Source organism: Centroberyx gerrardi, chromosome 2, assembly GCF_048128805.1.
Source record: "Centroberyx gerrardi isolate f3 chromosome 2, fCenGer3.hap1.cur.20231027, whole genome shotgun sequence".
In the NCBI taxonomy this organism is placed as follows: Eukaryota; Metazoa; Chordata; class Actinopteri; order Beryciformes; family Berycidae; genus Centroberyx; species Centroberyx gerrardi.
The window spans coordinates 34,288,202-34,304,057 of NC_135998.1; the positions used below are offsets into that span (position 1 = coordinate 34,288,202).

Genomic DNA, 15,856 nt, shown 5'->3' on the forward strand with positions numbered 1-15,856 from the left:
TGTCTGTCTGTCAGTCTGTCTGTCTGTCTCCCTGTCTGTCTGTCTGTCTGTCTGTCTGTCTCTCTCCCTGTCTGTCTGTCTGTCTGTCTGTCTGTCTCTCTCCCTGTCTGTCTGTCTGTCTGTCTGTCTGTCCGTCTGTCTGTCTGTCAGTCTATTTGTGTCAGTGTGTCTGTGTTTTTCTTGTCACGTCTGCTGCCGTGCCTCTCTTTCTCCTCTGGTAACCATGGAAATGAGATCAACATGCAAATACCTGAGCACGCTCAGTAAGGTTGTGTGTGATAGAAGATGCAAATCGTGTTCGGGTTATTGGCTCACACACACACACACACATGCACACACAGACACACACGCACGTATGCGTATGCACACACACCTGCAGCCCAGTACAATATAGAATCAGACTGAAAATGTCTATACATGGACATGTCTATACATTTTATTGGACTTGAATTAAGTTAATTAAATTAAATTACACAATTTACAAAAGTAAAATTAGATTAAAGCTAGAAAAAAAATCAAATGTAGGATCAAAAGTCAAAATTAAATCAATTTCTAGGAAAATGCAATGAAATGAAGAAGAGATATTGACCTAAAAGAAACTAAATATGAATAGAGGTGTAGGCTGGAGAAAAAAAGACTATGAAAGGCAATAAAAGGTATAAATAAAAAAGTAGACAAAGATAGAGCATCTCTATAATGTTTCCTCCATAAATAAGCAATTAATAACGGCTATTTATAAAATCACACACGCTGAGGAAGACATCAGCTGTGTGTTTCAGTGGACTGTTGCTTCAAATATAATAATAAAAATATAACTGTAAGGAGAGAACTGTGAGTCTTTGCCCTACATATTTATTGTCTATTTTTTATAATGGCTATTTTCATAATCCTTTATACAGCAGGACATTGGTTCAGATAATAATGAGACGGGGGGGTCAGAGGTCAGGACAGCGCCCCCTGCAGCTGGAGGGGGTTCAGTGCGTTGCTCAAAGACACTTCAGCAGGACGGATGTTTTTGAACCTGAGCTGAATGGTTTAAACATAATAATCCTGTCTGGAACTGGGCTCTGGCTGCATGTTCTGGTTGATCATGTTGAAACAGCACGTGGGTTTAAACTGGGTCATCCGGTCGACGGACTGTCTCTTTAACCAAGAGGGAACACTAGCGCTGGTTAAATTTTGCCTTCCATATAGATGTTTTATTTTTTTTAGCTTGGTCTTTTAGCTCTCTCTTAGGATAAAACAAACTACCAGATGAGATTTGGACTGGAACAGGTTAAGGCATGGCAGGCCGTGCCGTGCCGTGCCGTGCCAGACCCGTCTGACGCCCATGGACTCCGATCTCCATCTCCACCGCCTCTAGTTTCATTGATGTCTGACTTTTTTATGAATGAACAGGAGAGGAGGAGAGAGGACGGGGACGGGAGGCTCCCTGATTGGCTGCCCGCCGGTTGACGTCACCTCCGCCGTGACGTGATGCACCCATTCATAAAAACCAAATCCGGAGGAGAGACAGAGATAAAGGAAGAGGTGACCGGACTGCGCGTAAAAGTAGTAGGTTTTACAATGCGCTCCGCGGGAGAAACGACGCGCACATAGAGGAGCGGGGCAGGGGGGGCTTCCACCGCAGGATCCGTGCGCCTTCTCCGGGGGATTTTTTTTTTGGTGGCGGGGAGAGGATATTACCGACAGCGAAACCAACACACAACAACGACGGCGATGGACGACCTGTGCGAGATGGACTGCCCGGTGCTGAAGCGGCTCCTGAAGGACGACAGCGGCAAGTGTCTGGTGCTGGACTGCCGCTCCTTCCTCGCCTTCAGCGCGGGGCACATCCGCGGCGCCGTCAACGCGCGCTGCAACACCATCGTCCGCCGGAGGGCCAAGGGCTCCGTGCTGAGCCTGGAGCAGGTCCTGGCCGGGGACGAGGAGGTCCGGGGCCGCCTCAGGTCGGGGCTCTACTCGGCCGTGGTGCTGTACGACGAGAGGACGCAGGACTCGGACGCGGTGAAGGAGGACAGCACCGTCATGCTGGTGCTCAACGCGCTGTGCGGCGACTCCTCCGGCACGGAAATATACCTGCTGAAAGGTAGGAGTGCGGCGCGCGGTTATCCCTGCATTCAGCCGTTATATGGGTCAGCTGGAGCAATGATAGTGTAGTACTATCGTTTATTATTGGTTTCAGTCTTTATATGGGTCAACTGGAGCCTCTAATGATAATATGCTACAGAATAGAAGCCTGTATTACTATCGTGTGTTCTTGGTTTCAGTTTTTATATGATTCAACTGGAGAATATAACGATAATACAGATAGAATAGAAGCCTATAATACTGCAAATACCAGAAGTAATCGTTTATTCTCGGATTCAGCCTCTATATGGGACAACTGAAGCCTGTAACTATAATGCAAATAGAGTAAAAACCGATAGCCTACTATTACTAATACTACTCATACGAATAATAGACGTTTATTCTCGGATTGAGCCTTTGTATGAGACAATAGAAACCTTTAGTAATAATACAACTAGAATAGAAGCCTAAAATACTACTATTACTATCACTATCATTGTCATTTATTCCTGGATTCAGCCTTTATATCGGACAACAAAGGCGTAATAATAATAATAATAATACAATTACAATAGAAGCCTATACTACTAGTACTACTGATACTAATACTATTGGTAGTCGTTTATTCTTGGATTGAGCCTTATATAGGACGATAGAGCCTATAATTATAATAAAGCTACTAGAAGCCTATAATACGATCCTTGGACTGAGCCTTTATATGAGACAATAGAAGCCTACAATAATATTAGAGCACCTACAATAGAAGCCTATAATATAATATGACTACAATAGAAGCCTATAATACTACTACTGATACTAATATTAATGCTAATCGTTTATTCTTGGACTGAGCCTTTATATGAGACAATAGAAGCCTACAATAAAAAATAAAAAAATAGTAATAATAGTGATAACAAAGCTTAGAATTATTTTAATAGTTGTGGTTAAATGGGGATGCCACCATCTTATGGAACCGTTGCACATTTTCTTTGTTTACAAACATAATCCCCTGCAGCCAATATTATTTTATTGTCTCCATTAAGATGCTGAAGACTGTAGCTGTGGCTCCTCATTAGCCTATAAACCAGTGTTGGAAATATCATGCTGACTGTGCCTGCTCTATTTTTATGCGCTGGTGTAATTTTTACAACACACACACATACACACACACACACACACACTCTCTCTCTCTCTCTCTCACTCTCTCTCTCACACACACACACACAGAAACACACAGACCAATGGCCACAAGCTGAGTGAATGAGGTAATGCTGATGCGTAGGAGCCACATCAAACCTTGCAGGAGGGACTGACAGGGACACACATTTCAGAAAGGGTCCGGTCCAGTCCAGCCACCTATACACACACACACACACACACACACACACACAGCCTATATTTAGACTGCAGGGGAAAACCTTAGCACCGTAGTACAGGTTCTAGTTGTGGCGCATGTTGGGTTTTTTTTCTTGTGCATCCTAATGACGCAGAGGCCTCGGAGCTGCAGGAGCGGAGTATAGATCCAGTCCATAAAGATGACATGTGTCAGTTATAATCTGATAAATAATGTGAGAGGATGATGACATCGTTTCTGTGGGCTGCTGTACAGTAGACACACCGGCCACAGTAGGTCAGGAGCCGGTTTAAGAGGCTTTATGTCAGACTAGCTGCATGGAGGAGGAAATCCAGGCAGGCGGATTGTGCCGGAGTCATTTCATACAGGCTGCCATGCTGTTTTCCCCCTTCTGCATGCTTCTATGCATCAAAAACCTCTGTAATATTCCTGCAGAGGCTTAAAGTGTGTCATCTCCTGTTATCAGTCTGGACCCACCTGACTGAATGTTCTGTGTTTCATTCTCTTAAAGCCATTTTGATCTAAAGGCTTCTGCTTAAATGCTTGAAATGAGTTTCTTAGACAAATATAAATAGTGAAGTTGATCCTATGTATGAATTTCTTTCCAAAGCCTTTGCCTTTCCATCAAGGCAAAGGGCGGCTACTTTAAAGAATCTAAAATATAAGACAGTTTTGATTTGTGTAATTTCATAGTTCTGATGTCTTTACTGTTATTCTAAAATGTGGAAAATATATAGATATTTTAACCCATTCTTAACTTCATCAAAGCACTACTGTAGTCCTTTTTTGTGAGGAAAGAGAAAGAACTACATTTCCAGATGTGTGTGAACATTCATGTTAAATCTAAAGCTTAATTAGCATTCATTTTAACTGTTTAATTTGATTATGTTCTTTTATCTTCCTATTTTACTTCTTTTAATACAATGCGTTTTGCTTGTTCTTTTATATATATTTTATCTGTATTTTATTCTATTGTATGTAAAGCACTTTGAGCTGCATGTTGTGTATGAAAGGTGCTATACAAATAAAGGTTATCATCATTGTTATTAATATTAATATTGTGATCCTCTCTGTTGTTCCAGGTGGATACGACAGGTTCTTCTCAGAGTATCCAGAGTTTTGTTTGAAGACCAAATCTTTACCGCCGCTCACCAGCCAGTCCAGCGTGGACTCGTCCTGCTCGTCCTGCGGGACGCCGCACCACGACCAGGTGAGACCAGCTGAGACCAGCTGACCAGGGAGCAGGGGGGGTGGAGCCGCCTTAAAGCCCATTTCACTATGAAACCAAACCCCTTAACTTTATCCCTGGAATGTCCTTCATTTCTCCATTACATAAATCATCCATTAAAAATAACAGCTTTAAAAAAGTAAGGTTAGTATCATGGGTTTCTAAGGGATTTATTCACGGTTTGGTTCGCAGAGACTGAATTTTACATTAAATTAGAAAATAAGCAGTCAAATATCAAGGGGTGTTTAAGGTGGATTTCATGGGGTCTCCCCCATTAAAAACTCCCTTAATTAATGTAAATGTCAGGTTATTTTAAGGGACTACTGGATCGTAGAGTGCAGTTCCCCACAGTCACACTGGCAGCAGCCCAGTAAAACAAAAAGAGATAAGTCATTTCCATATTTGCCAACTGTTAATCTGGTAATGTAGAGCGATATGTACCTTTCTGAAAATATAATTGATTTCTATTTATTTATTTTTATTCTATGTATAGTCTACTGTCCATCCAGTATGTAGAGTAATATTACTCCGGAAAATATGATTGATTTTCATTTATATCTGTGGGGTTTTTTTTGGCCTTTTGTTGACCACCAGCTGCAGGTCACAGTTCATCCACATTTTGCTTCACCTCTGCATCATTTGGTCTGCACACACACACACACACACACACACACACACACAGAGTCACATGTGGTTTAGGTTTAATTCCCCTGGCATGCGTGGAGATGCAGACACAGACGCCTCTGTGTGTTTTCTAAGTATAAAAAGCTCTATAGGCTTAGCTGCACTGCAGGAAAATAAGCTACACTGTTGTTTTGTTGTTTTGTCACTGGAGCTTTACCTTTATTTCTTTTATTTCTTTTTTTCAGTAATATTTTTATTGGGTTTTCAAAATATTTGTAGGCTATAAACAGGTGGGAGAATACATTTCCGTATTTAGCAAGTTCAAATGAAAACTGAAATGAAATCAGTTCTTATACAGAAACAAAAAGAAAAGACATTGAAGAAAATAGATTACTTATTACTTTATTTCTGACAGCTGCTGATGTACTTTCTGTAAAATAGCATGGGGCATCTCTCTCTCTCTCTCTCTCTCTCTCTCTCTCTGTCTCTCTCTCTCTCTCTCTCCCCCCCTCTCTCTCTCTCTCTCCCCCCCCCCCCTCTCTCTCTCCTCACATTACATCTCTTAGCAGTATTGATCGTTTCCTGACGCTGTGTCAGTACTGAGGTCGTCAGCGGCGGTGACATAAACACACAGCGCCTCGTCAATAAATCCCACTGCCGGTTCAGACAGGCCGCCAGCTGACCTCTCAACACACACTGGGAAAAAAACATAACACATTTCACATATACAGCAGAATATGTTTCAAGATACGTTTAAAAAAATATACAAAAACTGATCCAAAACAATGTATTTACAAGTAGATGACACTGAAAATAGGCTAGCTTGGCACTTCTTAATCATTTATGTCACTTCTTAAAACCTATTCTTATGTAAAGGCCTTCTCTTGGCGTTTATTTTAACTTATTTTACGCAATTTTATCCTATTTTATTTTAATTTATTCTATTCCATTTCACTGTATTCATTCTTTTAGATGGTCTCTTCTATTTCAAGTTCTTTATCTCGTATGATGTTTTATTGACTTATTAAAGTAACTTTTAAAGTAACTCGGTTTTGAAAAGTGCTATATAAATAAAGTTTATTATTATCATTATTATTATCTCTCTCTCTCTAATCTCTTATCTCTCTGCGCAGTGCAAGGATATATAAAATATATGTTGTCCAGTCAAAATATATTGCAAATATGTGTGACATGTGAAACGACTCATAGGCTTGAGAGAACATATTGAATGGTCCAGTGTTAATTATACAGATAATAAGCTGCTCCAGTCTGATAATAATCAGACTGAAGGAATATTTAGGCGAGGTCAGGTGAGACAGTGAATTCCTTTCCTATCATGTAAGCTGCTTTTTATTTGCAAATAGATAAAATCTTTAAAAAACTCTAAAATATCTAAACATCTAAAATAGCATGTAGTGATGCATCTTTGTTGGCTGTACATTTTAGGAGTAAGTTAAGGGGAAATAAAGTTTACCTCCCCAGTTTTTCTCACCTTAAATTTGAACAAGTTGCCCTCTGCCACCAGTCATTATCAAGCATTAATATTCAGCCTAATGTGGATTAGATTTGGGCTTCAGAGTCAACTGGCATGACAACTGACTTTTATAATGATGTCCAATAGTATGAAGTATAAATTAGCTCATAAATGACATTTTCATTCACACTGATCTGAGATCTGAGGAACATTTACTGAACTGAGAGTGAAATCTCCCCAACTTCAATCTCCAAGCTGAAATATTAGATCAGAATCAAGAGAAGTTTCTTTATGAAATGAATGAATGAATGAGTCTTGCTGAATGAATGAATGAATGAATGAATGAATGAATGAATGCATTATTAACTGGCTGACTGACTGACTGAATGAATGAATGAATGAATGCATTATTAACTAGCTGACTGACTGAATGAATGAATGAATGAATGAATGCATTATTAATTGGCTGACTGACTGAGTGAATGAATGAATGAATGAATGCATTATTAACTGGCTGACTGACTGACTGACTGACTGACTGACTGAATGAATGAATGAATGAATGATTACATTAATAAATGAATAAAAGAATGAATGAACGAATGAATGACTTACTGGCTCAGTGAATGAATGAATGAATGAATTCACTGACTGACTTATTGACTGTTGACCTGACTCAGAACGGTAAACTCTTCTTTAAATAAATGGATTTAGGAGCTAATTAACTTAATTAATAATCAACAATTAAATGAATGACACTCTCTACACTGTCTCTTCTCCGTGTTGGCCATGTGGAGACTTACCCCCCCCCCCCCCCACCCTTCACCCCCCTCCTCCTCACCCACCCACCCCCACCCTCTCCAAATCTCCCTCTGTGCTGCTGATGAATAAATGAAGGAATAATGAACGAGCGCTCGTCCCATCTGTCCCGCTGCAGGGCGGCCCGGTGGAGATCCTCCCGTTCCTCTACCTCGGCAGCGCGCTCCACGCCTCCAGGAAGGAGGTCCTGGACGCCACGGGGATCTCGGCGCTGCTCAACGTGTCGGCCGACTGCCCCAACCACTTCGAGGGAGCCTACCAGTACAAGTGCATCCCTGTGGAGGACAACCACAAGGAGGACATCAGCTCCTGGTTCCTGGAGGCCATCGAGTTCATAGGTCAGTGAGCGAGAACGTGTGTGTGTGTGTGTGTGTGTGTGTGTGAATGCATTCCTATTAAAGGAATTTAATAAAAAAAATGTATACAAAAAAAATGTTTTCATATGAAAATCTCATTACTTTTCTTCCTGGAAAACAGAAAATCTTTAGTGATTACCTCATCGTGCACCAGGGGGCGACATCAAAATTCCAACCAATAAAATCATCACAGATTTTTGAATAGTCCCGCCCCTCTGCCGCTCTCATCATATCAAACTGCCTTTCTCTACCCCATTAAATTAAATTTAACCCCCTTAATAACAAACAATATCTAACAAAGACCAAATGACCATTTATTTTTTGAGTTGAGGAAAAGGTGTTTTGCATACCGGAAATATGTCAGTTTGAGAAAATGGCTGTTAAAGGTTTTTTTTTTAAAGCTCAGTTTGTGCTTGGTGTGACTTGTGACTTGTGTGTGTGTGTGTGTGTGTGTGTGTGTGTGTGTGTGTGTGTGTGTTGCCATGTAGAGGCACGTGTGTGTTTTGTGTCTGCTTTGCATATCTTTGCTGTGTGTATACTGTGTGCATATGAGCGGTTTCCATGCATCTGCTCTGACTGCATGTCGGGGAGCATGTACTGTGCTGTGTGTGTGTGTGTGCGTGTGTGTGTGTGTGTGTGTGTGTGTGTGTGTAGGTGCTGGTATGCGTCATAGTTAGCTGCTGTGGGACCAGAGTCTGACTCATCCACTGTTACTGGGGGCACAGACGGCATGGTGGAGTTACCTTAAATCTGTGTTAGCATGTGAGAGAGCAAGAGAGTGAGAGATGAAGAGAGAGACGAAGAGAGAGAGAGAGAGACAGGCACCTGAGAGGGAGAGAGAGGTACAGAGAAGGAGAGATGGGGGGCAAACGAGAGAGAGAGAGCGACAGAGTGAGGGAGGAGGTGTGACTCCAATTTCTACACTTGCATTTGATTTAGTTAAATGTGGTTTGATGTTTCTCACCTGGTGGTTTGTGAAGGAAAGAGAGAAATAGAGTCAGGAAGGAGTTTAGTTCAAAGGTCACTATGTATATATATATATATTTTTTTTTTTTTGGGGGGGGGGGGGGACTGAGACTCTCTGAGACTCTCTGTGCCGTTATTTGGTGCCACCAGAGTCCAGGGATTTTTCTCACCTGAACCAAACTTAAGGAGGAAAAACTCCAGAGTTCAAATAAATCACTCAGATTTTATAATTGTTATCAGGGCAACATAAAAAAGCAGGAATCCTTCAGTGTAACCTCAGTTCAGTTCAGTTCAGGTTTTATCGTCCACCAGGGAAATTCAGCTCGTAGGAAGTCGCAATAAAAACACAGAAATACAAAATATCGATCCCAATACAGTTAAAAAGGATGGATGGTGGCAGATGCAACGGATGCAAGAAGAGAGAAAAATATATTTGTGAAAAAGTGCAAAAAGCAGCATTTTTTCATAATGTGCAAATGAAGCATATTGGAATTCATGGTGACCTCTGACCTCCGACCCTCGTCTCTCCCCAGACTCGGTTCGGGACTCCAGCGGTCGGGTGCTGGTCCACTGCCAGGCCGGCATCTCCCGCTCCGCCACCATCTGCCTGGCCTACCTGATGAAGAGGAAGCGCGTGCGTCTGGACGAGGCCTTCGAGTTCGTGCGCCGGCGCCGCAGCATCATCTCCCCCAACTTCAGCTTCATGGGCCAGCTGCTGCAGTTCGAGTCGCAGGTCCTCGCCACGTCGTGCGCCGCCGAAGCGGCGGCCGCCGCGGCGAGCCCGCTCCTCGGACCCAAGCCGTCGGCGGCAGGGGCCTCGACGACGGCCACGCCCACCTCCCCCTTCATCTTCAGCTTCCCGGTCTCCGTGGTAAACCCCGCCTACCTGCACCACAGCCCCATCACGACCTCGCCCGGCTGCTGATGGACGGCCAATCGCCAAGCTCCCGCCCTCAACAGACTGGGCTGTGATTGGCTGAGAGAGCTGTCGGTCTCACTGAGCGCTGCAGTGCGGACACACGACTGGGCCGGGGGGTTAAGACGCATCATGGTGCCTGATTCAAAACTCAAAGACTGAAAGGCTCTCTCGGTTTTCGGAGGAGGAGCAGAGGTGCGACTGTAGAGGTGCAGAAAAAAAAAAGAAATACGCTTGAGAGGATCCGGGCGAAACTCCGCCCACTCACACATGATTTACTGGAACTGACCAATCAGATGAAAACAATCTTGAACGTCGTTTCAGTAAAGCATGTCAGGAGAGAGTGATGAACTGACATGTACTGAAGATAGACCCTCTCTCTGAAAAGAAAACACACACACACACACACACACACACACACATTCACGACCACCAACTGAATAAGCTCAGTATGAACACAGGGTCAGGTGGTCCGGGGAGGGGGGGAGGGGGGGGGGGGGGGCTGTTGCTATGGAGACGACAGGTCTTTTAGGAGAGGAGATGGACACAGGAAGGAAGGAAGGGAGGAAGGAAGGAGGAATCTTAAGCACCCTCTCTTTCCCTTGGGGTGTCCTGTTGCCAGACAAAAGAGATCGATGGGGAAAAGAGGGGAGGAGTCAAAGAGGGTGAAAAGAGAGAGAGAGAGAGAGAGCTGGTGATAGAAAGCAGGAGTCTCTTCGGTGACAGGTGCTATGTTGGCGATCTGACCGGAGCTTCCTGTCTTTCATACATCCCCTTCCTCTCTCTCTCTTTCTCTCTCTCTCTCTCTCTCTCTCCCACGCACACCCTCCTCTCCTCTCTTCTCCCTTTCATCCTTTTATATCCCTCCTCTCCTTCACTCCTCCTCCTCCTCCTCCTCCTGTCATCTCTCCCTCCCCCCTTTTTTCCCTCCTGAAGAGGACAAAGAGAGACTAAATAAATAAAGAAGAAGATGCCAAATAAAGGCCCGGGCCCTATGAAAATGGACTAGGAAACCCCTTCCCTCCAGCCCCTGATACACACCGTAGGAAACCCCTCACATGTGGGCCCCTACATGAAAGAAAATCCTCATTTGTTTGAATGCGAGGCCGAAAGAAAAAGCCAGGAGAGGAGGGAGTCGGCACAAAATATGGAAAATCTCCATCTTAACTTAAGTCATTTAGTCGATTATTGAGTCCTGAAATTGCAATTTTTTTTAAAACAAATGAAAAAATCTGCCAGTGAGGTTTGATCATTTCACTTGTTTCCAATGCAAATCGACTTGTTTGAAGAATTTAGTAGAATTAAGTGTCATTTTCTTGACAGCAGTGCAGTGATCTGCCTTATTCTGACTGGTTTCAACAGACTGACACTCATTTCTAGAAAAAAAAAAAAAGTAAAAAGTTGGGTAGGAATATTATTTGAAAATGTCACTTTTGCTTTGACATCACACATAACATTACCGTTCGGTTCAACAGGATGAACATTCACTTGATTATTTAACGTGATTATGGTGATATCGATTTCGCCCCGGGCCCTAACTGAGCACGTGTAGCACCCTGAGGTTCGGGTTCCTCTCCTGGATTTTCCTTGTATAGGTCTGAGGGCGTTTTTGGGGGCGCAGCCAGTTGAGGTGTTTGTGCCTTGTCCCTGAAGGTTTCCTCTGGATTCACCCCCACATTTCTCTTTTTTTTTTTAGAAACCAGAAAGCAAATTGCTCAATCTCAGCTGGAATTTCTCTCACACACACAAACACACACACACACACACACACACACATAGGGTGTACATGGTAGGTGTGTGAGTCCAAATTGGGACCCAGTAGATTTGACCTTTGAAACTGTGTAATTTTTCAGGCTGACAAAACATTTTTTTGGAAAATGTACAATGGTGTTTGAACTGGTTTCCTGAACCATGATGTCATGAAACAAACTCTCCCAAACCATACATAAACATTTAAACCTTCAATTCAACTAAAATGATAAATATCATAAAAGAAATGTAATTGTTTTCAGCCCAGGACTGGAGTCTGTCCTCGGTGACTCAGGTTCATCAAAACACATCACTGCAGTTAAAAGGAATGCCGTGATATAAGGGGATTTTAATAATAATAATAATAATAATGATGATAATGCGTTTCATTCGTGACACGCTTTTCATTAAAAGCGAAATCTCAAAGTGCTACAAAAATCCAGTCAGAAGCAAGAATGGGAGAGAAAAAAAAAAAGGAAAAGCAATATATGGGTAAAAGCAGCAGTAAGCTATTTACCAGTTCACAGGAAAGAGAGCAGGCTGTTTTATTCTGCTGAAACGTAGAAATGTTTCTCTCATAATGTGACAATCCCAAACACACCTAACAGAAAACATATAAAGAGTTTTACAACAAAACTGAGATTTCCACAACTTGAAAAAACAAAAAGATGCCTTCTCTTACATAGTAAATGTAGGAAAGTCAAGCACAGAATGGCTCAAAATTACACTTTATCGATCCCCGAAGGAGAAATTCTTGTTTTTGCTTGCCCCGCCCCCTTTTATAAAAAACACTTGTGTTTTTTAAATATTCACTGAGGAACGGATGTGTATCTTTCCGGAATGAAACACTCCATTTTTTTGTTTCAGGAGACCCACATGCCGCAAAGACACAACATCCAAACATGGTGCTTTTACACAAAATATTAGGGACACTCGCTCTTTTTAATGAAGTACACTGATGAGGTGGATCCATGGTAAAAAGCCGTTATCCCTTATTGATTTCCCCTTATTAAATCTAAACCAATCACAAAGGAGGATATGCAGGTCAAATTTGAGAAAGATTTTTTGAAGCTTTGAGATAATTGACATTGTGCAAAAAAGAGGCTCCAACTCAATATCAGGAAGAGGAAGATGTCCCTAATATTTTGTACATTCATTGTATATCTGAGTCCTGACACACACACACACACACACACACACACACACACACACACACACACACACAGACTGTAACACTCTTCTGCTTTTGAAGATTGTCCGCACCTCTCTCCGTAGCACTTTGAAGTGATGCAATACTGTATTTACAATTTACAACAGGCTAAACTACAAACTACCACGGCGTTCATTTTAAGAAACCACACTCTGACATCATGTTTATCCGTCATGACATCACAGTTTGATATTCAATATTTTTTAATGAGATGTTTTCTCTGGACCGGAGCTCAGCAGCTCTAGACTCTGTACCAGACATCCAAAGGCACAATATCCAACCATGGGTGCTTTTATTCCTGAGTCCTGATGTACGCACAACACACACACACACACACACACACACACACACACACACACACACACACACACACACACACACAAGGTTACAAAGAACATGAACCTTTTCTGTTTTTTTGAAGATGGTCGGCACCTCTCTCTGTAGCACTTTGAAGTGATGCAATACTGTATTTATAATTTATGATTGATTTGCACATCATGGTGATGATAGACTGACTAGACTTTGCATAAAGACATTTTGTCCAAGTAGAGAGAGAGAGAGAGAGAGAGGAAGGGAGAAAGAGAGAGAAAAAGAAAGAACCAATCATTGAAAAACGCAATACTTTGTACACATCTGTATGGTTTTTACCTGTCTGTCCATCTGTCTCTCTGTCTGGTCAATGCTGTCTTCCCATCATGGCAATATCAATCCTCCACATGGACATTTATATAAAAAAAAAAAAAAAAAAAAAAAACAAGCTTTCCCTCAATTTTATTGTGGAATGGATGATCTGTGCATTTATTTATTACTAAAGATCCACTGTTGAATAAACCAATGTTCTTAATGAAGGTTTCTGCGCTTTCTTTATGTGATGTGAGTGTGAAGCAGAATGGATGAATGGATGCAGACAATTTGATAAAACACTATCATCATATAACAAGACTAGGTCAAAACCTGGCATATAGCTGGACCGTGTATGGGTGTGCCACGTCCCACGGCTGACCAATGGCCCGCATTGATCCTCCCGATCCAAAAAACCTCCATGCTTGTCTGTCTCTCTCTCTGCCGAACAGAGGGCTGTCAGGTGGACTGAGCTCGCGCATATGCATCGAAATCAACGGCGATATAACTGTATAGATTCTACTTTAGCTTCAGTTAGCTTCAGTTAGCTTCAGCTTACATGCATGATATTGGTCAGCCTGCTTACTGTGTGGGAGAAACGGGCTCCCGATCTCAGCGGAGAAACAAGATGGCGGATGTGCCATGTGCCATGGCCGACCAATGGTGTAACTTCATCACTCAGTCACTCAGTCAGTCAGTCAGTCAGTCAGTCAGTCAGTCAGTCGGTCAGTCAGTCAGTCACTCAGTCAGTCAGTCAGTCAGTCAGTCACTCAGTCAGTCAGTCAGTCAGTCACTCAGTCAGTCAGTCAGTCAGTCAGTCAGTCAGTCACTCAGTCACTCAGTCAGTCACTCAGTCAGTCAGTCAGTCAGTCAGTCACTCAGTCAGTCAGTCAGTCAATCAGTCAGTCAGTCAGTCAGTCAGTCAGTCAGTCACTCAGTCAGTCAATCAGTCAGTCAGTCAGTCACTCAGTCAGTCAGTCAGTCACTCAGTCAGTCACTCAGTCAGTCAGTCAGTCAGTCAGTCAGTCAGTCAGTCAGTCACTCAGTCAGTCAGTCAGTCAGTCACTCAGTCAGTCAGTCAGTCAGTCACTCAGTCACTCAGTCAGTCAGTCAGTCACTCAGTCAGTCAGTCAGTCACTCAGTCAGTCACTCAGTCAGTCAGTCACTCAGTCAGTCAGTCAGTCAGTCAGTCACTCAGTCACTCAGTCAGTCAGTCAGTGAGTGACAGACATTCACGTTTATAGGGCTGGCCCCGCTGTTGCGGTCCAGCCAAAAAGAAAACAATGAAGAATATAACACTAGTAATAATGCTAGGAAAAATCCACCCTAAATCTAACCCTTTAACACTTTTAGAAAAACAGCTGTTGGTGATGTTCTTTCCATTCAGTAGTTTGTTGTGTTTTTCTTCTTGGTGGATAACCGGCCAATCGTAGACGAGGTGACGTCACCTCCAGATATTTCCAGCAGCTACAATGGAGTTTGATATGAGAAAATGTTTCAGGATCTAAAACATCAACGGTAAACGTCAGGTTTTGGTGTCAGTCCATCAGAATGAATGTTTTTATTCAGCAATTATCAATCAATCATTATCGATCACAGCAACAGAGTAGATTATATGGGATATGTGGCTGAGGAGTCCTGATGTCCCGGAAGAGGAAGGTCTCTGTTGCTCGGTGTCTGTCCACAGCAGGGAAGATGTTTGTCATCCCCAGGTTTCAGGTGATAGTCATGTGACCTCAGGAATGGGTGGAGGTGTCCGGTGGCAAATATTAGAGGGATGGCGCAGTGGCAGGAACCTGCCCAGTGTTTGAAACCTCATAGTACTCATACTTAATATATTAAGTGTGACGTTACATGAGTACGTCGTGTGTTTCCGCTGCATAGTATGCGTTAGATACTAAAGTGGCGAGAATGGCCCGGTCTCGGTGTCCGCCCTCACAGACTCCCGCCGAGTCCACAAGGGTCGAAATCAACACCTGAACGAGGGCTCTTTTGGTGTTGCCGGTTCCCGATGTGCTCTGCGGTCCCTATCGTCGTGCGACCTCCTCCTCCCCCCCCTGGCCGGGAAGGGAGTAGACGACCACGTGTCTCCCCCAAAACACGTGGAGTCGCCGGCCGCGTTTTCCCGGGAGAGCGTTAACGCACGCGGAGGTAACAGGACGTCCCAAGCCAGGATCACTTGCGTGTGTACAGCATGCAGTACACACTGTACCATGTAGAAGGTACTACATTTGGATCTGGTTCCAAAACACTGGGCTGGTTTCTCAATAAAGGGGGTGGGGTTCATTATTTCTCCTCCTTTCGTTTCTTTTCCTCCTTTCGTTTCTTTTCCTTCTCCAGCGTCTTCAGCGCCTTCTCCCGCTGCTTTGCTTTCCACTCATCCTCCCTCTTCTGCCTCCTCTCTTCTTTTTCCACCAGTTTTTTCTTCTCGTCAAGCCACTTCTGATACGTTACTTTCATATGTTTGCA

General features: G+C 43.1%; 2 protein-coding genes across 2 annotated transcripts in view; both read left to right on the top strand.

Moving 5' to 3' along the window:
• LOC139917330 (anthrax toxin receptor 2-like) overlaps positions 1-14,817 on the top strand; it is a 261,176-nt gene extending 246,359 nt beyond the window's left edge. Inside the window, exon 18 of the transcript XR_013507185.1 lies at positions 14,775-14,817. The gene's annotated coding sequence lies outside the window, so the exon portion shown is untranslated. The remainder of the gene's footprint in view (positions 1-14,774) is intronic.
• On the top strand, positions 1,720-9,816 carry dusp4 (dual specificity phosphatase 4). The gene is made up of 4 exons (XM_071897150.2): positions 1,720-2,089; positions 4,507-4,634; positions 7,688-7,907; positions 9,425-9,816. Exons 1-4 carry the CDS (start codon positions 1,720-1,722, stop codon positions 9,814-9,816), a joined length of 1,110 nt encoding a protein of 369 aa, XP_071753251.2.
• Positions 14,818-15,856: the final 1,039 nt, after the last annotated feature.